Raw genomic sequence first — 23,107 nt, forward strand, 5'->3', positions numbered from 1 at the left:
CAACAGATTTGAGGGTTAGATCACTGAATTGTGGGTTTAGACAGCACTCACAGACGTCCGGGAAACTCACACAGTCTGCGAGTCTGCAAGAGTAAAGTCAAGACATTTGGATTCAGCCTTCCTCAGCCTCTGCTGCAACAACTTCATTTTTTTAAACTATCACAAGTCCTCCAATTCTTGGACGTGCAATACTAAACCAGTGGACTACACCTTTAAGTGCATGAGGTTGGATTGAAAAATGAACACAGATCACTGAACACAGTCCTCTGGTAAGCTGGAGGTTCAGTTTCAAAGCACACAGACATGCATGAGTCCACATTGAAATGCATTGGCTGAACGGCAATTTCTCTCAAGAAATATCATCTTGCTTATTAGGACTCTAAAACAGTTGTAAACATATCATACCACCTGATGCTTGGACAAAAGCAGGAATAAATCTGTATACCAGTATTACCTTTAATACAAGACAATTACCTTTACAGACAGTGAAGCTGAGACACAGCAGGGAGGCTGCTTTAACATGGAAAGCCACACTTTTATTTGAAGTATTGAAGTAGTGTTTTGACAGACACATCCTATTAAATAGGACAATAAGAATCCATTTTACACAAAGATTTTTCATTATTGATACAAAGTTGGAGAGAAAAAGGCAGAACGAAGATCTAAGCAAGAAACCCACACATTATACAAAGAGTATCAAAAAGTTGAAAATAGAAGCTCTGTGCGTTGCTGCTACAGTATCTCATCGTACGGTGAGCCCTGAGAAGTCTGTTTGTGGGTGTCTGCATAGAGGTCAAAGGTCATCCAATAACAGTCTCTGCTCACTGAAGTATTGCTTTAAGCCGAAGTCTAAACAAAAACTCGATCCACTTTGATAAAGTATTCGATCCACGTCACCTTTTCCAATGTTTGTTGTGCTACAATTTAAAAATGTATGTTTTTGTGCATTGTTTATATAACATACTGTGTGTGTGTATATATATATATATATATATATATTAGGGATGAGCGAGAACACCATTATCTTTATCTGTTCAACCACCCATCTGTATTCATATTCATACCTGTTGGACAGGGCTTAAAGCTGCAGTAGGTAACTTTTATTAAAATAACTTTTTGTCATATATGCTGAAACTTTCACTATACCCTGACAGTAGTACATGAGACAGATAATCTGTGAAACGATCAGAACCGGGCCCGAACGAAAACAACCAATCAGAGCCCAGAAAGATAGTTGATTGTAGAGTCTCAGAATGTGAAAAACATTACATACACTTTGGGACCCTGGGAATGAGACAAAACAATCATTGTTCAATTGTTTGTTCGGGCCCGGTGGATTCTTGTAAATGCCATTAGGAGCACTAGGAGGAGCCAGAGGATGTACTACTGTCAGGATATAGTGAAAGGTTCAGCTAATATGACAAAAAGTTATTTTTATAAAAACTACCTACTGCAGCTTTACACCGGACGTGGGTGGTGCTTAAAATGGGAGTGGTCATAGCTAACCTGAGGTTGTTAATTTAAGTCGGAAATTGTTCAGTTGATCAGAAGTTGCTACATTTATTAGAAAATTATTTACAGAATTGAGCTTGAGAGCAATCTTTTTGATCACAAAAGTCAGAACAGAATGTTTTAATAAAAGCTGCTACATTTACGAGTATGGATAAGTACATCTAATACTCGTTTCAGCCAAGTACTTGCTCAACCCTACTATATATATCTATATATAGATATATATTTGTAGAGTCAACAGAAACACCCTCATTAAATAAAGAAAATATTGTGAATAAAATTTTAAATTAAGTGGATACATAGCACAACAAGGAGAAAATGAAGAGGTTTGAATATTTTCCAAAGCCACTGCATATGAGATATATTAACAATACATTACTGTACATTAGTGTTTTCCAGTTAAAGTCCATTTGAAATCACACATCAAAATGATTCAACCTCAAATGAGATTTCACAGACTAATTCATACAAAGTACCAAATCTCAGATCAAACAGTAAAGTGACAGCAGCTGTGTGTTTAGTGTCCTCTCCTGAGATGCTCCGTCTCACTGAACAACACAGAGCTCGGTGCCGGACTGATTGTGAGCGTCCCCCGTCCTGTCAGCGTCTCTGTGAGTCCTGCTGTGCTCGTCTGACACTCCGTCCTGTTCGTACGACTGGGGCTCCAGACTCTGCCTCAGCTCCATCAGCAACTCTTTGCCATCACTTGATGGCAGGTTTCCCAGGTAGTACTGAGGGGCCAGCTCCACGAGCCTACAGCACAGAGGAGAGCAAGAGGATGTTCATTATATCGGCTTTATACTGGGCTGTAGAGCAGTTGCATTGAAACATGGACATGTCTCTTCCTCTAATGAGAGACGAGAATGACACCAGTAACCATGGTAACTATACACAACAAATATGGTGACAGATGTAGCCTCAAAATGCTTAAAAGACATATGTAACAATAGGGTGTAAAATTTACTTTCGTTTTGTTTTTAGCTTGTTTTTTTGGCAGGTGACTGAAGCAAATATACTGACCACTTTAAACAGCATTTGGCTGGTGGCTGGTGCTAAGTGTTTGCCCTGTATAACAAATTCAAAGACATGACAAAACTTTTACAAAAATATCACTGACAGCACCAAATGCTTTTGACCACATTTAATAACTTCACTACATCAGTCAAACTCAAGTCCCAAGATTAACACTTAGTCCTGCTTCATCATAAACAGATATATGAAGAAAGAAATAATTATAATAATTAATTAAGAAATAAAAAAGAACTTGCACATATAAAACAATCCATTGAATCCATTTTGTGGTAGGACTCACATCTGAGGGTGGACTTCGGAAGCGATGCGAATGCAGTTATCGCGGGAGATGGTGAATTCGTGGTAGAGGACCCAGCTGGGGGGGTCGGGGCGTGGCTGGCGGCACAGGTAGGAGGAGAAGGGGTGCAGGTGAGCCACGTGGCGGTGAGTTAGCAGGAGGTAGTTACCTGAGCCGTCCACATCATGAGCCACCTGAAAAGGACGACAATAACAACAAAGTGAGAAAATATGGTAGTAACAGTAACAGTAATGTTACTATGGAAGGTGTGATATGGGGAATAGAGTTAGACCAACACACTAGTTTATAATATATATAACAGAATATTATGTACTAGTCAGTATGCGCGACTATTGAATTATCACCCAGCCCTACACTAGCAAGGCTAAAATAATATATTACAAGAAATGAAACATAGTATAAATATAATAGTAGACATGTAACTGAGATAATATATATAAGAAATAAAAGTCATTAAAGGAAGAGGCAACTGATGAATTTTCCATCACACAGTTTTAAGAAAACCAGGTGTTTACTTTGAGGAAGAAGCCTGAGATGAGCGCACGCTTGATGTTCGTGCAGTTGTCTTGGCATCCAAAAGCGGGAGGAGAAACAGGAAGCTCTATTCGCTGCATCACCTCCAGCAGCTCCGCCCTGATCACCACAGCCAATCGTAAGGCAGCGTGACTGAGGAAGTTTGTTGTGCACCACACCTCATCCTGATTATCTGCAATTACCACACACAAACCATCCAATAACTTGAATATATATTATATGTCAGCAAAACCTTAATAGTCATTGTAATAAAATACTGCAGGGTTCCCACTGTGGTCGTTATGCTAAATATTCCAGTGTCCAGTGAGGATAACAAATATCCTAATATTGCCTGTTTGAAACACACCTGTGAGAACCAGGGATCAAGTTAACTGAATATTTTCCAGCAGTGACTGAATTTGTTTTAACAATGATGGAATAATCGTAAGGCCAACGGGTTGTAACGTAACTTAACCCTTTCTTGGTGGCGTGTGGACTGATGCGTTTCTATGCAGGTCAGATTTTCCCAAAATCCAAAGGATGTGACCTTTATACTAGCTAATGTTAGCTTATAAATGGAGTCCGCTGACGTCAACAAACGACCAACACCTACCACAACACAAGTCCAACACAAACACAATGTATTGTGATATTATGGTTTTGTGCTTGCTAACCCGGAGGAATTACAAGCTAACGTAGCGAAATACTGTGAGAACAGCCACTGGGGTCACTATTAACAATGATCTTCTGAAAGTTGCATAAAGAACCTTTAAATAGGCTATATGTCTTATTATCCTTAAACAAATAAAATTAAAATGACAGGAAATAATACATTATTTACAGAATTTATTCAACTCTCTCTTTCAAATTGACGGACAAGGAGAAAGTCTAGCACAACCTAACCTTTCCAAGGATTTAAGTAATGAAGGCTGAAGTGTACGTACGCTCTTTGAAGGCGTTATAAATATTAATGAGGGTCATGTGGTCTCCCTCCGTGTGCATTAGAGGTCGCCAGTGTGTGACCGCAGCCTCCTCTCTGCTGGGTTCTGCTGTCACGAAGCAGGAAGGAGCTGATACAAGACAAACATCAGATCAAATGCAAATGTTGTTACACCTTATTTACACAGCTAAGGCAAAGCCTGTCACTGTGTCATGGGCATTATATCTCTGCAAATGTGAGCTGACTGTTTGCAGTTACCTGTGAGCATGGCAGCTATAGTGAGCAGCTCATCAACACAGTCGTACTCGCAGGCAGCGATCAGGGCTTTAGCCAGCGGTGGCTCCAGTGGCAGCTCTGACATTATGATGCCCACCTCTGACAGGTTACCATCATCATCCAGCGCTGCCAGGTAGTCCAGGTCCTCCAGGGCCTGCATTAGAGCCTCAGGGGCTGGCATTGAAAAATAAATATGGAGCAGAGAGGGAGGGAGGGAGGGAGGAGGTAGAGACCACATTTTATTGAGAGAGAGAGAGACATGGTCTTAGACTTGGAAGTGCTGATACAACACCAACTGCAAACTGCTGTAGGACACATCTGTGGATAATGGTCTGACGAAGCAACAGGGATGGCCTGGACACTGGACACACTACTCTAATGTCAGTGAACTATAGTAGACACTCCACAAATGTGACACACAGGGAGGACAAAGTGCACCGTTCACTGGGCTTGATAAACCAGCTGTTCTATTTTTTTTGCCACAGAAAGACCAAAACCAACAATGTGTTTTTATCAAACGTTAATAAAACAGTTGGAAATTCTAAATGACTCTGTGATGCATTGCCTTCCTTAGAAGTTATATATGAGATTTAAAACTTTAATAAGGTCAAATTCGAGTTTTTGTCTATGGAGTCTGGTGGAGAGTGACAGGGATATTACGGCTGTTTCTGGTTAAACCTTTCCATAAGGCTGTCAGCCACTGAGAATAACAATCTGAGCCAGTCAGTGGCAAAAACAACTACTTTTAGTGGACAGACTTTGACGGGTGCATTTGTCCTCAAGGATTAATGTTAGCTTATTTTGTGGCCACTGCAGCCCTTTTCACCAATGTTTCCATATCTAACTCAGTGAATTGAGGGTTTATTTTTACCAAACCAGAGTTGTTGATTGTTGGAAAAACTGTGGAAAGAGTAAAATAGACAATTTTGGTGAGTTAGATTTGGTTTCAGTCCAGTTTGAAGTGTGTTTTATGATTATCTCCTCTGTAAAATTACTGGTTTTGTGAATGGAGTCCAGTCGGCCGAATTGCCAATTCTTTTTATTTTATTTCTGTCTTATTGTTTTGGCCTGAGATGCTGGTGCTCTAGTGCGACATCCAGTGGCAAGTGAAAGTGTTATTCACAGTATCTCATAGCTCATACCTGGTCTGTCCAGGAACTTGCACTGTCCCATGTCGGCAATATCAAGCCTCTTGAGGAGCAGCACCAGGTGGCTGAGGTTTTCCTCCACCACCCCTGGACAATGAGCCTCCCCCATCCCATCGTCATACAGAGACTGGGGGTAAAGACGGAGACACAGCCCTGAAGACCATGAAGGAGAACACATGAAGTAAACAGTCATGATACAGTACATTACTCTTATAATGAAAATTATAATGAATATACAGAAAGTAAACAGGATATAAAAAAGTAAGAAATTGTAAACAAACTGCAGCAATGACCTTTGACCTACCTGGAAGGTGGCTGTTCACCCTTTGAGTGCGCATGTCGGCCTGGTGTTTGCTGATTGTCCTCAGGACCTGTGAGTTTGCTCTTATTTGTGGGTTGTAAACCTGTGGCAGAGAATCATTGTTGAAATGGAAATTTGTCCCTACAGTGTGCTGTTTGAATACTGTTTGTGCAGAGTTTGACAGTAGAAGGATGTTTTCACATTCATTTGTTGAAAGTGGAAAGTTTCTCTGAGCTCATTGAAAAACTGATTTTAAGGATTTAAAGATTTTCATCCACTGAGAATAGACTTTCCAGTGACGTAGGAGACATCTTGTGTTCAGCAGGAAAACTTTAGAAATCAACAACATTTGCATATTCAGAGATTCTGGAGGTTTTAATGAGCTAGAAGGAGTAGGTGACTTTTTAAGGACTTTAATGTGGAAATTAAGCTTTTTTTGTCAGACACACATTATTGTTCCAAGCAGACTATTTGTATATATGTCTTTAATAATCTGTAACTGAATCATGATAAACATAAACTCACAGTTTTGAGTTGAAGGCCTGTGTCTATGACGTAGCGAATAGCCGGCAGGGAGAAGGAAGCCTCTCCAAGGGTATCGGTGAGGATAACCTTCCTTTTGACCCCGGGACCCCCGGCTCCCAGTGCTGAGCTGTCCACGCCCTCTGAGCTGTCGTTCTCCCTCACAGCAGAAGCTTCGGGATCGGATTCGTAGACCCGCTGGGCCAGCCCACCCAGTCCAGCGTGGAGGGGGAGGATCCTGAGAGGACCGAGCTGAGGGCTCAGCGCTACGCACTCCTTCTCCAGCAGAGCCACACACTCTTCTGTTTCCTACACAGAACAGGAAGGAGAGAGAATGGGGCCTCAGTTTCAAACATCCACTCTCAAGGTCTTCACTGACACAAGGCCTGAGAAGTGTTTTGTGCTTAAGTGTGTCATGTTTGTACACTCACTGTGTGTGTGTGTGTGTGTGTGTGTGTGTGTGTGTGTGTGTGTGTGTGTGTGTGTGTGTGTGTTCACTGAGGATTAACCAGAACAGATCAGTGTCATATAAATCTAGCCTCAGCTCACACAGGCACACACGCTACGCTCTGTCTTGGACCTGGACTGCGAGTCGAGGAGCAGGAGGTGTGGGGATGTTGACACAGAGGGAGTTCAATGTTAAATGTGTGAGAGAGTTTGTTACACTGTACTGTAGGTCAATATGTACTCATAGCTTTAGCACATGACAGATATTTTGTGTGTGTGTGTGTGTGTGTGTGTGTGTGTGTGTGTGTGTGTGTGTGTGTGTGTGTGTGTGTGAACCAGGACACCAGACACCTGCAATGCACCAGAGGCCTCTCAGGTTGAGGTGTCCTTGTTTCCCTCCTCTACAAGACAAAGGTGGTGAAACTCTACAGCACAGCACAGAGAGAACATTGGTTCACCAGTTTTCCTTTTGTTAAAACTATAAAGAGACAGAGTATTCAATGGGGAAATGATAATTCCTTCCTACTGCAAAACAGCTACATCTATTACTGTTGCTGGACTGTTATGTATCATTGTTTAGTTTAGTTTTTTGGCACATAGAAATGCTGAGCTCTTCACTATGCAACAACTAATATCATTTTTCTTTACACATGTGGCTGCTTGGCTCGACTCGGTTGGACTCGGTGCACCAGCCCAGTGTGGCAGGGTTTTGAATCTCCATTACAACATGACTACCTGAAGGTCTGTCTTAGCAGGCAGAATGAAAAGAAAGGGGTCTGCGTTTCTTTTCAAGAAAAGCTGCTAATCTCCGCTCCGGTGATGAACACATTTAACTTCTTATAAATTCTCCACATAAAAAGTTATTTTGTTAATGCTTTTGTTATGAAGCAGCAAAATCAGGAAGTGTTGGGTTTTCATCAGCAGTAACTTAACACAGCTCCTACACAGCTGAAAGAGAAGTTTAAACAGAAAAATAAAGCAGATATGTGAAAGTACAAACAGGAGAGAAACTAAACTTCAAACCACACACATTCAGTTCAAAGCTAAAGACTTTTAAAAAATGACTCTCTCTTGTCTCCTGTAAAGAGAGTTTTAACATGTATTTTAAGAGAAGCAGGATGGTGGATCCTCAGTTTCAAAGTCTTCGCCTGCAGCCGCCATGTCTTTACATCAATACACTGTTACAGGAGACTTAGGCCACTCAAGACATGTTTTCTAACCTTAGTGCTCAATACACATGCCTAGGGTTTCAACCAATGGTCATTTTCATACTCCGATAAGCTTCCAAATGTTTTCTTGACTAATTGTTTTTTTCCATAAAATGTCAGAAAATTCCCATTCCACACTGGTCCTTTAAGTCATAATTAGACAGCTTGGTCAGAAACATAATGTGATAATATTTATGTATATTTTGCCTAAGCACATAGATATTCATTCAAATTAGGGCTGCAACGATTCCTCGAGTACCTCGACTAACTCCATTACAAAAAATGATCGAGGAATTTCCTCTGCCTCGTTTAATTAAATTTAAAACTCACGTTTCGCACGAATTCTTTTTAGTGTGACGGCGTTATTTTTTCCGTAAGGGAGTAATCTAATTAATTACTTTTCCCATCGTTGCAACGCCGTTACCGTTACTGATAATGTAAAGTGGCGCGTTACTTGCGTTCCTACAATGTGGTTGAATGAAGCGCAGCCGGGAGAGAGCAGGGTGGGGATGATTGGCTGGGTGGGCGGAGGCCCTGCTCACGCTGTCTCACTACTACTATGAACACAACACAGAGACAATGGCGACGAGCCAGCGAAGTTCAAAGGTAGCGATATCAAACTTGAAGTACCGACACTACTTCTCGCTTACTGAAGTTAAAGGCAAGAATGTTTACGCTTGATTTTCGGGTCAGTAACAGGTGGCGACTAGGGCCGAGCTGAACACACTGACTGCAAGATATGTTGTTGAAAACATGCTACCTGTCCATTATTTCTATGCATATGGCCGGCTGCAATCTGTTGAGTTCAAATAAATACCAAATGTTCTGAAATACTGTATATAGTGTTTTTATTCTTCATTCAGTTATTATAAACATATTTTACGTTATAGAAGATGTTATAGGATGTAATAGCGTTATAGGACATACAAAATAACGTCAGTTACTTTGCTGAGTAACTAATTACTTTACAATGTAGTAACTGGAAGAGACAGAGGACGTCGAAGGTGTGGGATCATTTTAAATTAAAATTAAGGACAACATTTTTATTTTATTTTTGATACTTAGAAAAAATATGTCTTATGTCTCAGGAAATGAAGTGAATTTGAATGAAGTAATTTTATTTATTTATATTGGAAATTTGAAACGGTTTACTACTTTACATAATATGTATGTATAATAATAAATAAATGTAAATTTTTCTTAAATAGGAAACAAATTGTTTTTATTATTAAGTGATCTGTCTTGTTTTCTATTGTATATTTAAAATTGGGCTTTAATTAAGCAAAAGTATGTTTTATCCGATTACTCGATTAATCGATGGAATATTCAATAGAATACTCAAATCAAATTGTGAAATTTAGTAAAAATCTAAACATTAAATCACTCCAGAACCTATAAGAGATGAGAGTATAAAACTTGTACCTGTGCACTGGCCAAAAACACCATCACATTTCCTTCCTCTCCTCTTCTGTGCAGATCCAGCACCATGTGACAGGCAGCAGCAACCGGTTCCTTCCCAGGTGAGACCTCCCGGTACAACGTCTCTACCGTGTTCATCCCAACAGCCTTCTTGTCCTCCTCTACCTCACGTCCATCCTCCTCCTCCTCCTCCTCCTCTCTGGTAGGGGGGTCAGTTAGCAGGCTGTCCAGGGAGAGGTGAGGGACTGATGGTCCCAGGAAGGCGGACAGGCGAGGTTCCAGTGTTGGGTGAGTGAGGAGAACAACCCGGAAGTTGTCTGGCCTCTGCCGGCAGACGTCACACAGCAAGCCCAGCAGCACGTCAGTGGGCACGGTGCGCTCCTGGAGCTCGTCCAACACCACAATTCCATACTGATGCAGCAGAGGGTCTGACATCATTTCCTCTAGCAGGAGAGTGTCACTGACAAACCTGGGGACAGGGATAGAACCTTTAAACAAATAACTCTTAAATAGAGTTCCTAAAGCATTTTGAAACAGGGTGGCACAGAGGATCAAACCCCACAAAAACGACTATTAATGGCCAGGAGCTCTGTCAAAGCATCCTTTGGCTCATAATTAAGAGAGCATGTGATGATAAAGTTGGACATGGATGTACATTTATTTACTCCTTTTATTTCTTACAAAAACACTATTTGCCCAGCAACAAACAGCAGACTGGTGAATATAGTGGAGCATTTAGCAGCTAAAGAGACAGATATTTTACTACAGATGACCAAAACAGAGCTGAAAGGGAGTGAATATTGCACTTGCGCTTTGTGTGTGCCAGAGGTGTAAACTGGCAACTGTTTGCTAACAAGTTCACCATAACACGTTTAAGGTGATGTTATGTAAATGCTGTTTTCAGCGTGTTGTGTTGTCCACAAGTGGCCAAAATAACAACTGATGTAGCTTTAATAGGACATCACACTTTTTACTAGTAGGAATATCAAACAAGTAAAATGCGTCCGTACTTGTAAATATCAACTTTTATAAAAAAGTTGTCTGACTTATGATCAACAACATTTGTTTAAACCTCAGAGAGTGCAGGAAAGGACAAAAGAAATGATTTACAGTGAATAAACTGCTACAACACTTTACTGCCACCTTGGACAGCAACCTGCAGGGCACTGAGAACAAAGAGTCAAGGTGGGGCTGAAAGAAAGACCACGTAATCATAAAAAACTGCTGAAATCCAATGAAGCCATCTACATTACCTCAGGGGAGGAGAAGATGGTCACACTTGATACGGACCAGAAGTGAGCTCAGAAAAAAAAAGCAATGAATGGATTTCCCTACAGTCTGGCAGAGCCCATTTTGAGGAGTGATATCTTGTACTTGTGCTCAGCCTTTTTAAACCATCTCTCACACTCAGACCAGACCTTTTCAGATGGACTTTAAAGGGCCATACATTAAATAAAAGAGCATTATAAATGTACCCTTTTTAAAACTTGAAAAAAATAAAAATAAAATAAAATGAATAAATAGTAATGGTACTTTAACAGGCATAATGAAGGGATAATGGCACATTGGACACTATGACCTATATGGAGATGTACCTCCAGACCTCTAGATGCTAGTCTATAGAGACCACTCAGCTGTCATCCCTAATATAGTCCAGAAAGGGGCCCCAAATATTAAAAAACTTCAATGGTTTGTCCTTTAATCAATATTTTTGGAGTTTCAGTTTACTGAACAGAATTATCAACTACTGTATATATATGTGGATTATTAATGCATTACATTTTCTTCTCTGTTCCTATAATTGTCAACTGTTTAAAGCTGCCATGTCAGTTTAAACACTAAATAGTGTTGATCATAAAAAACAAAACAATGAAAACAATTTTGTTTGTAGCTGTAATTGTGCAACTGACAATGAGAGTCATTAAAAGGGGTGAAAATAAGAGGATGTCATTATCCATTGTCTGTTATCTTTGCTTCCTAACCTGAGCAGGGTGTCGGGTGTACAGCTGTCATCATGAGACACCCTGTAGCCCACCTCCAGACCTAGGCTGAGATCCATCTCATCAGCCACGCGAAAGGCCAGACTCACCGCTGCCACCGAACAGGGCTGGGAACAGCACACCAGGCCCTGAGAAAACTCATAGGACAAAGCATACTCCACACACCACTGTGGCACCTAAAGGGAGGACAGGAGAAGGAAGAGAAAAAAGACAAGAGGTCAACAACAAGAAGAGGAAGTAGTAATAGAATACTAGTGACATGAATAAAGAATGCACACCTTAAAAGTAAGTTATATTTGTGGAACACTTGAACATGAAGGTGAAGCAATTCCCTGACAGGTGTCACAGACTTGTTACTTTTTACAATGTTCAGCTTTCAATGGCAACTTGCAGTGTAAGTTCAGAGTGGTTCAGAGGGGTTCAGCAGCTCTCACTAGGACAATGTGCACATGCCCAGACTCTACAGTCAAAAATATATGGGTCAAGTCCACCCACTGTCTAAGTGCCTCACACCAAAAATAAACCTATTAAGTCTGTATGATTGTTAGAAACTATAGAAAATACATAATACAGACAGAACATTTTATAAAAAGTTACCTAAACAGGAAATAATCTGCTCAAAATTCATCCAGATCACTAATTTTTTCTTGCAGTTGCTGAGTTCACGGTTTGTGTTCATTGTACAGTTTTCAATATGATATGGAATATCCATAAAATATGTCACTCAATTAGGGGTCGTGAGTTTACTAAATGATAGAAAACCACTGCTCTGAACCATGAATACAATTTGCTTGAAGTTCTTACAGCTTTTTTTAGCCACTTGGGGGCAGAAGAACTCCACAACAATCTGAGAAACACTGACTAATATTATCCATTATCAAGACGTTATGGTTAACATGTTAGCATAAGCTTGTCTACTTGCACATCCAGCAGACACAGAGCAACATTAGCTTTCATTAGGAGTCGTGTTTATAATGTATTCACTGTCGTTCTGGCTTTGTTTTGTTTTCCACCAACTCTCTAGAGAAATATCTGGACATGAGGATGACACAAACCAAAATAATGAGCAGCTAGAAGGAGAAATAAAATATTGCTTATATGATATTGCAGCTGTAACTGCTAGATGTTCCACTTTCTTCTTCAGCTAATGCTGTTTGCTCTTTGGTGGGTTTAACGGAGCTTCCCCACTGAAAACAGCTGCCTGCTGCTGCTGGAGACGAGGATGAGAGCACCGAGAGTGAAATGAACCATAAATGTGCAATAAAACCAAAGTAAACCAAAAAACCTTCCTATTCCATGCACTCATTTGAGCCATTGTTAATATAGAAAATATGCTTTTATCCACTTGGCTTACAGTGCTGTAGGTGTGTACATGACCCTGTAATAAATGAGCAAGCAACTAAAGTGCCATCCATGGAATGAATAAACACGGCTTGACAATAGACCTTGAATAAATATTTAATCAAAGCCTGCATTAGATCTAATGATGAGGACAATGACAGACATAAGCCCAGCAAGACTAATAGGGATTCAAATAAAGACTAAATATTTAAAGAACACAAATAATGCAGAATATTCAGACCGGCATGGAAATGTAATCTACATGGCATCAATGTTGTGTCTTCTAAAATATTACATTTGAATGACATTTTGAGGAAGATACCAGTTGATCTTATTCAAGTCTGATTGAGAGTGAAGACATTACATGCAGCCAGCTGTAAGAAGAAGTGCAAAGGTCAAAGTGACAGTGCTCTAACAACATCTGTAACTGTAAGTGTGAGATACAGCTGTAAAAGAACAGGAGAAAGTGTTTAAGACACTTGGCAGTGGCATTAACTGTGCAGAGTTGAAGGTGCTGGAAAGGGGAGCCCACAGTGTTTGTTGATGAAAAGAGTGTTCAGGTTACAGCACAACAGTGTAATTCAACTGAAGTGCTTTAATGCTGTCATTCATTAGCCTGAAGGGAGTGGAGCTGAGGAGCAGGTGTAATGATAGCCAAGACATTGCACGGAGGGTGACACAAAAAGACACCTCTACTCTAAAGAGAGTAGTGTTCAGTATGGGACTGTTAATGTGTAATGCTCAAAGCATTACCTTGGACTTTAATAAAAACACTAACACGCAAAACGAAGTCATACGGAGTAAATTAAGGTGTTAAATAAATTACTATTTTGTATCAGTGCTAAAATCTATACTTGGTACTAGTATATGAAATTCACTCATTACCAACATCCTCTCAAACTGTGGTATGCAAACATCTTATGATCTCAGAATCATGGCAAAGTATTACTGTTGAGATCAGATCATCTTTTCTTATATGTACTACACTGAACAAAATTATAAACGCAACACTTTTGTCTTTGCCCCCATCCATCGAATGTGAGCATTTGTCCACTCAAGTCGGTAACGACGACAAACTGGAGTCAGGTCGAGACCCCTATGAGGTCGACGAGCATGCAGATGAGCTTCCCTGAGACAGTTCCTGACAGTTTGTGCAGAAATTCTTTGGTTATGCAAACCGATTGTTGCAGCAGCTGTCCGGGTGGCTGGTCTCAGACGATCTTGGAGGTGAAGATGCTGGATGTGGAGGTCCTGGGCTGGTGTGGTTACACGTGGTCTGCGGTTGTGAGGCTGGTTGGATGTATTGCCAAATTCTCTGAAACGCCTCTGGAGACGGCTTATGGTAGAGAAATGAACATTCAATTCACGGGCAACAGCTCTGGTGGACATTCCTGCAGTCAGCATGCCACTTGCACGCTCCCTCAAAACTTGCGACGTGTGGCATTGTGCTATGTGATGGAACTGGCCTTTTATTGTGGCCAGCCTAAGGCACACCTGTGCAATACCCATGCTGTCTGATCAGCATCTTGATATGCCACACCTGTGAGGTGGATGGATGATCTCAGCAAAGGAGAAGTTCTCACTAACACAGATTTTGACAGATTTGTGAACAATATTTGAGAGAAATGGGCCTTTTGTGTACATAGAGAAAGTCTTAGATCTTTGAGTTCAGCTCATGATGAATGGGGGCAAAAACAAAAGTGTTGCGTTTATAATTTTGTTCAGTGTATATATATTGACCATTGACAAAAAACAATCATTGATAATTGTAAAATGCACTTCAAACTGGAGAGAAGAAAAACAGATCTCACCAAAACTTTCTTTGTTAGTCTTTCTAACAAACACTAACACTGGCTTGGTTGAAATAAACCCATCATTTATCAAAATAGCTGCAAAACGGGTTGCTATGGCTTCCGTGTAACGTTAGCTAATCCTTGGAGACAAAAACGTCTGCCAAAATACGTCCACTAAAAGTACTTGTTTTTGCCACTGACAGCTCAGATTGTTATTCTCAGACAAAATTATAGAAAGGATCTCTACAGAGATAGACCTTTTGTTCAACCAGAAACAGACGTAATATCACTATCACCGTACCACAGTCTTTGTTAGTCTTTCCAATAATCATCAACTCTGATTTGGTTGAAATGAATCCTAAATTCACTGATAGTAGTTGTAGTTAACCCTAACCCTCTACTCAGCTGCACACGGAGCAGACCGGCTATGGAAACAAACGACAGAGAGGCTGTGATAGCAACACAGGCAGAGGGAGAGTGACACCATGACTCCACTATATCTTTACATAGAGAATAGCTGTTAGCTGTTATATTCATGTTTTAAATCTCTCATATATATATATATATATATATATATATATATATATATACATACACACACACACATACACAAATACTCTATCCAGCTGCCAGAAATACTCACTAGAGCACCAAATGTGGATTAATCCGTCGCTGAAAATAGTCCCTAACTAATGGCTCAGATTGAAGTGTCTGACAGCATTATGGGAAGCACGATTTAGGGCGTACTTTACTGTTGTAAGTTGATCTGGATACAAGAGTATCAATACAATAACATTTACCAATTTATGCAGTAGACCAGATGGAAAAAGGATGCAAAAACTTTATCATAGATAAAAAAACGCTACTATGGTTGCAACAAACACTGTCAATTTACAGATATCAAAGGTTCAGGTTTAGAGTTGGACCTGAATAAACCCAGGTGGTTACATACACTCCATGTTATTTTTCCTAAATTAAGAAGGTGCTGAGGTGTTAAGGTGTTGATTACTGGTTACCTGCGTGCTTTTTCCAGCTCCACCGGGTGCACTGAGCAGCACCATGTTGTGGCTCTCCAGGTGCTCTAGTAGGCTCTGTCTGAGCCTCCATATGGGAAATCTCCTCCTCTCTTCCAGCAGGGAGTAGTAGCGAGAAGAAAAGGGCAAACCGTCATATGGGTTCACTTCCAGGTCTCCCAGACCTTCCCCCTCTCCCTCTCCTCTCCCTCCATCTCCTTCATCGTCTAAATCCCCGGACAGCAGGGAAGACAGGGACAGGGAGTCCAGGGCTGTTGTGGGCGGCAGCTGGGACCTGGGGGAGAGGGAGGCAGCGGAGGGCTTCGCTGGTGGTGATGACATCATCAGCAGGGGGTGCGGGGGATGAGGAAGGAGTGAGGACCTGGTTCACAGAGAGGACTGAGATCACCTGCAGGGAAGGAAAAACCTTAGTGAATGATATTGACATGAAATACAGGAAGGAGTCAGGGGAGGTTAGACAGTGGCTATATTCACACAGCAGGTAAAAGTGTCCCAAACCTGATTTGTTAGGCTCATATGTAACCCAGATCTGATTTTTTTCATGAAAGTGTGAACAGCACAAATCACATTCAATCTGGTCTTTTCAATTCTGATTTGGACCATTCAGATACAGGTCGGATTTTTTGCAATGTGACCTCAGTGTGAACAGTTTTTACGAGACTCTAGATTAACATTGAACACAATCCTGCGCTGGCAGTGGATACACATATGGAAGACAGCTGCGATGGAGGTAGTCAGTTGAAGGACAGTCAAGTTTTAGACCTCATAACCAAAACCTGAGGGGTCGTATCATAATCAGTGGGAATGTACCCAGGGTTCCCATTCTATTTAAGAAATCCTTTTCTTAAATAGAAAATTGCCAATACAGGGCAGGTAGGTAGTCTGTGTTTATGGGACACTCTGCAGTAGCTCACTATTGTGGTCTCTGGTGCATTGACTACTTTACTACAATAACATGAATTCGGCCAGAAGTAACAGTTCATATCAAGCAGAATTTATCTTGTTTCACAGCTGGGAATGAGGAGCTAAACTACAAAATTAAAATAAAAATAAAATTCTTACTTGCAAGGTTTCTATGACTGCACTAAATAAAAGGAATCTCGAGAAAGTAAAAAAAGCTTTGTTTCTGGGAAATTAGTCTTATTTTATATTTTGAAAATCTATCTAACTTAGATATTACAGCTAATACTGAGCTAGATTTAACCAGTAACGAGTTACAACAATGGTTTGCATAATATCCCAGCAGAGGAAAGAGATTATTTTCATTATTTTAGGAGTAAGACCACTCACACCACTTCTCAGTTTAAGAGAAAGTGGTCTGGTCCCAGTGTTGGAAATTAAGTAGCTGTAGTTTTTCATTGTTTTAATAAAAAATGCAAATTATTCATTATATTAGGCTATAAATTCTTAAATTCAGCTCAATAAACTTACCAAAATTATTTAAATAAAGCACAACTTACTTTTTTTTTTTTTTATTACTACTTTTAAGGCCCATTACAGTCTTTCAGTGGCTGACCTACCCCATTGACAGATTGTTTTTGCTCAATACAAGAAAATCTGATTATATTTAAAAATATTTAGCTTATTTCTGTTAGGGTTGTTTTGCAGTGTGGAAAACTAGTCTCTAAATTTCAAATCTTGAGTTGAATGTATTGTTTTATCACTGGTATCTGGTCTGTGTTTGCACCACAAAAAATCTGAATAAATCTGGCTCGCTTTCTCTTGTCCTCATTATCGTCTGCTCATGAATTCTCTTGCTTCCACTGCACATCTACTAACAAATGAGGCCTGCGGTGCCAATTAGCCTCTGACACTGAGCTGACAGTACAGTCAGAGGAGGCTCTACAAAGACAGCTGAGAAGAAGTAAAAGCAGGGATATTTCACTTGTATTTCAGGTGTCACAAACATCACTGTGAAGCAGACCTCAGGGGCCACAGTACTTCCTGTCTCCTTCCCCTAAACAGGCCCTTCATAGGAACCTGTAGCATGTGTGGTATTTAACTGTGGAATGCTGGTCTCCACCCAGATGCCAGTGTGTGTGTTAGCCAGCTGCAATAGATGTGATGTGTTTGAAGTGGAAGGGCCTGCAGCCACCTCACTGCTGTGCTGCTCTAGTCACGCTGAGACAAGACAGGAAATCACATGAACAAAGAGGCACATGACTAAAAAAAGCTTCTACTCCACTGGTTGTCCATCAGCTGATGGTGTGAAAGGAAAACAGGAGCTATATAAAAACGTATTGAGTCCTTTTATTGATTATGTTGAACACGCAGACACACAGAAGTGTACCGGGTCAATGGAGTGAATCTGGAGATGATTGGATGGAAGCCTAGCATGCCTCGCTTTATGGGGACTGTATGATTGGACGAAGTTGGACATTGGTACTTGTTGTAGGAGAAACATATTTATTAAACTCATATCAGTCGATCTCTATGAATGAAAACACCCTAAATGCCTGAGGAGTGTTGCTCTGATTATTTTTATGAATTATAATAGTATTAATTAAAATAGCGAAGATCAATTATTGATTGATATTAATAATAATTCATTTGGAATTCTTATGCAAAATTATTGATAGGCTTTAACCTTACTAGAAAAAAAACAAAAGAACACCTGAAGAGTCAGAACTGTTGTAGTTGTAGTTGTTGTTGTTGTTGTTGACAATAGTGATGTCAGTTAGACTGGGTTAGATCAGAGCTATGGAATATTAAATCTTCCATCTTTGCTCACTAAATCTCAGACTTTCTTAACCTCAGGTTATGAACTGAAATGATCAATATCTTATCGGTGTCAGCCATGAGAAGCAGGTAATTAACATATCGGCTGAAAAAAGATCCATATCATGTATCGCTACTAATAAAGGAAGAAAAGAGAGTGTATGATATAATATCAGAGCAAACCATTAATAAGAAAAATGTTTATTTTCTCAAAGCAAGAATTGTTATCCGCAACAAAACTACAGGAGCTGTAATGAGTGTCCGTACTGATTCAAGACAGACTTGGTTAATAGCAGACAATATATTAAAGGTCCAGTGTGTAACATTGAGGAGGATCTATTGTCAGAAATAGTGTATAATCAGCTATGTACAGGAATCGTTGTGTTTTTGTTACCTTAGAATGAGCCTTTTATAGCTACAGACACCGTGAGTCGCCTTCCATGGAATCCACCTTGTTGAGCCACCATGTCTCTACAGTAGCCCAGAAAGGACAAATCAAATACTGGCTGTAGATAGGGCCTTTTGCATTAGTTTCTCCTTCGCTTTTGGAAAGGGAGGGTGAAACGAAGTACTTGCAATCTGCAAATCCACCACTAGATGCCACTATAATAAACCCACGTCATACTAGAATATATGGTACAACATGAACCACTATACTATAGAGGCTACATGCTATAGACATGGTGGACAAACACACTAATATAGATAAATGGACAGTGTGTTTAGTACATTTGGAGACCTGTCCTTTATTCAGAATCAATTTAGGCATTTTAGAATTTCAATAAAAGAAATCTGAAATCTCTCATTTATACCTATTGTATTTATTCAGCACTCTGTAAACAAATCACTAGCAGCACATCAGTTTGGAATCATCTTTGGTCTGTCTGTACCAGCTTTGTACTCATGGAGTTTTTCTCACTCGTCCTTGCAGATCCTCTCAGAGCTGTCAGATCTGATTAGATGGGAAACGCTGGGGAACTGTGATGTACAGATCTGCAGGACATTGACTGACTTATCCTGATGTCTTAGCATGGCCCTGTGACCACTATGAAGCAGATTTTCTTTAAGGACCACTCTGAATCCGTCTCTTTCCAAAACTTCTATAATTCTGACGGTCTCCAGGCTCTTCTGCAGAGAGCACATCCCTTGTATGATGCTACAGCCATGTTGCTTCACTGTAAGAACGGTACTATCTAGGAAATGAGCTTCAACTGGTTTCCAAATGTCTTTTTCTTAGAAACAGCTCATGTGTAGCCTCTACAAAGGCCTGATTGGTGAAGTGTAGGGATGTATAAAGATTAATCTCATCATGGATGAATATGTTGATTATTTTCTCAAATCACTTCTTTATATGAACTAGAGAAAAAACAGCACAGTTTTCCAGAGTTAAAGTTGGTTGAGCAAATTGCTTGTTTTCCTCAACCAACAGTCCAAAGACTGCACAACGATATCCAGTTTTCTATCATAGAGGACTAATAAAACCAGCAAAGATTCACATTCGAGTGGCTGGGAAGAGAGACTGTTTGGCATTTTTGCTTAACAAATGACAAGAATGAATCTGTCGAGTGCTGCAGAGATCTCTGCAGAGGAACCCTGAAGTTATGTAGACATGCCATAGTGAAAGCAACCAATCAGAGCCAAGAAAGACAGTTGACTATTGAGTCCCAGGGAGTCAAATACAGACACTTTGGGACTCTGGGAATTGGCTCATGACTCAATGATCAACTATCTTCAAGCCTCCAACCCAAAGCTTTCTGTCTTTCTCAGCTCTGATTGGTTGTTTTTGTTCAGGCCAAGTGGATTCTTGCAAATACCATTAGGTATTAGTGCTAGAATGAACCAGAGGAACCTGATTGTTTCACAGATTATCTGTCTCATGTACTACTGTCAGGATACAGTGAAAGTTTCAGTGAATATGACAAAAAGTTACAACAGACGCACACTAGACCACGGACCCCCAATTTGAGTGGATTTTGTCTTAAGGAATCCTCTAAGAGTATTTATTATTTCTTTATTTTTAGGTTTGAAGATTAAGTCTTTATAGTTAATCAATGATCAAACTAGGACCACTATAAATTATTTAATTAAAAACAGCCATCCCTATTTCTGCCCTTGTTGTTCAAACTTAAAGTTAAAAGTTAAATTTAAAAAAAGTTCAAATATTCTTCCTATTCCTTCTTTTTCATGGGACCTCCTACAACCCACTCAAGGACCCCTGTTGGTCCCCGGACCGCAGTTTGAAAACCACTGCCATAATTGACCCTTCCTAAGTCCCCTCCCTTTTGGAACCTCAACTTTCTCTTTTCCTGTACATATCCAAGTACAGGAAAGGAGGAAGCTGAGGAGGTTTTGACCAAGGCTTGCTCAACTGTTATTGGAGCAGAGAACAAAAAGGGGCGGGACTTGAAGAATAGTATCATTGGTAACAGCTGTGTTTATCCTACTATTTCATATTAAAATGGCTGCTGTGGATATATCATGAACCCTACAAAGAGTCTAGCCTCAGAACTTCTCCTATTTCACAGACAGAGCCCACTGTTTTCCTGGGACCTATCAATGAATTAGTAATGTTTTTATACCACTCCTGGGATAGAACTTCAGTACTTTTGTCTAGCTCATATTGTTTTTTTTGTTTGTTTTTTTTGCTGAGACTGAGTATTTTGTCCCCTTGCTATTTCTGGAGGTAGGAATATGAAGTGAAGAGGATTATCTGATATGAATCACCCATGGGTGGAGCCATAAATCCAGTTTGAGTCCAGGTCACTACAAAGGATGCTATGAAAGCCAATAGCTGACTTATTCTACATTACAAACAAGAGCCTTTTCTCCTAATAATATAATAGATAGAGATAGTGACAAGGAACTCAAGCTGGCTGACTTTTTTTTCTTAAAAGCACAGAGTAAAATTAGTATGAGAGGACAATTTAGAAAATGAGCGAATGTAACTGTGTATTATGGGTTTCTGTGCGGGCTAATGTGAGAAATAGAGGAGGACACCTAAGCTCGCTGATGCCTTTTATCACAACAACTGGACACTGTCTCCTCATTTCCTATATTTGAATGCCATTTAAATTCTGCCAAGAGCGACGTGTCAGCTTACAGTCACCCGGGCGTAAATGCAACAACGCTGAAACAGACAGAAATGTCCAGGTACAGCAGAAATATGTCAGAAGGTTGAACCACATCTTACCTGAGAGACATATCGGCAGAGAGGTGAGGAAACCCCGCAGAAACAGTCCGCCCTCTGCCCACTGTTGTTGGGTCACTTCACTCCGGTGTGGCGTCCACTCACACAAAGCCCTCACATACCGGGACAACGGCTGGATAAAAACCTAAAAAGGCCCAAAACAGGCGACCGTAATTCACAGCCTCTTTCCGTCAGTCTACGCCCGGTTCTGGTTATTTACTAACCGCTGACAATGATACAAAAGACGAAGGTGTTGACTGGTCGCTTTAGCTTGCAGCCGCCATGTTTAGCTGTCTAGCTGTCAAATTTTGTGCTACATTCAGGGCGCCTCGGAAAAAACAGTTTTTTGGGATCCATGGGCAGTAGTTGGACAGATGTTCGTCTCAGGACGCTCTCTATACGTGTCTGTTTCAACTCATGTATTGCACTTTTTATTGAACCTTTTCATTATATGTATATGTATTTATTTTATTTTTTATTCATTTATTTATTTGCTTTACTTATTTAACTAACACTTTTTTTGTACTGGGACAAAATACCTAAACATATCATTACAGTTAAAGCCCCCCTCCAGTCTTTAAGGTTCAGTTTATTTATCAAACTTAAGTGTTGCAATTATTCTCAGTTAAACATCTTGGACATGGTGCTGCACTGGGATCAGGTTCATCAAGTCAATACAACCAGTGCAACCTGCAGTCTGATGTAATTATCTGAAGAGCCTATGTGAGCTGTGGCGCCACCCCAAGGCAGAAACCTGTTAAAAGTGAAATGAAGAATCCTAGACCTTAAATGTATCATACAATAGTGAGGTAAGGTAAATACACGACTGACACCAAACCGTCCAGTCTCAAGTTCTACTGGTAGTTGGATCAGAGGACTGTGCAACCTGCAGATATTTGTAGTCAATAATTAACACTCAGTGTCAGCACTGTGAAAGTCCAACAGCAACAGACCTTTAAATCAGTGGGACTATAGTTTTGTTCAAATCACGTCCTCACACACTGACATTGCATGCATTGTTATCACTGCATGTTACGGTATAATCTACATAGTCACTTATACACAATAGACATTAGTCACTGCAGACATTTTGATATGTCATAGCAGGATAAGCAGCAGTGGAAACCAATGAAGTACTGTACTTAAGTACAATGCAGACTATGTATGCGTGTACTATGTATATATGTATTTTCTGCTGCTTTGTACTTCTACTCCACTACATTTCAGACAGAAATATTGTATATATCAGTGGTTCACAACCTTTTTCTGTAACAGACCTCTTTTCTATCAACTGACTGACATATATGAATATTTCATATCATATTGAAAATTGAGCTCAGTAACTGTAAGAAGTTTGTGTAAAACAAGTGATTTAGATGAATTTTGAGCAATTATTTCCTGTTTAGGGAACTTTTATA

General features: G+C 40.2%; 1 protein-coding gene across 2 annotated transcripts; it reads right to left on the reverse strand.

Moving 5' to 3' along the window:
- Positions 1–442: 442 nt before the first annotated feature.
- Positions 443–22,005, reverse strand: dqx1 (DEAQ box RNA-dependent ATPase 1). 2 transcript variants are annotated; one of them, XM_051412283.1, is made up of 13 exons: positions 21,693–22,005; positions 18,897–18,973; positions 15,767–16,172; positions 11,599–11,792; positions 9,620–10,085; positions 6,546–6,851; positions 6,024–6,123; positions 5,714–5,872; positions 4,554–4,745; positions 4,300–4,425; positions 3,358–3,548; positions 2,825–3,015; positions 443–2,265 (listed from the first exon to the last, which is right to left on the reverse strand). In XM_051412283.1, exons 3-13 carry the CDS (start codon positions 16,106–16,108, stop codon positions 2,058–2,060), a joined length of 2,475 nt encoding a protein of 824 aa, XP_051268243.1. In that variant the 5' UTR covers positions 16,109–16,172; positions 18,897–18,973; positions 21,693–22,005; the 3' UTR covers positions 443–2,057. The 2 variants fall into 2 exon arrangements, with proteins under 2 accessions (XP_051268243.1, XP_051268242.1); XM_051412282.1 differs by lacking the exon at positions 18,897–18,973.
- Positions 22,006–23,107: the final 1,102 nt, after the last annotated feature.

Source organism: Dicentrarchus labrax, unplaced genomic scaffold (genome assembly GCF_905237075.1).
Source record: "Dicentrarchus labrax unplaced genomic scaffold, dlabrax2021, whole genome shotgun sequence".
Taxonomy (NCBI): Eukaryota; Metazoa; Chordata; class Actinopteri; family Moronidae; genus Dicentrarchus; species Dicentrarchus labrax.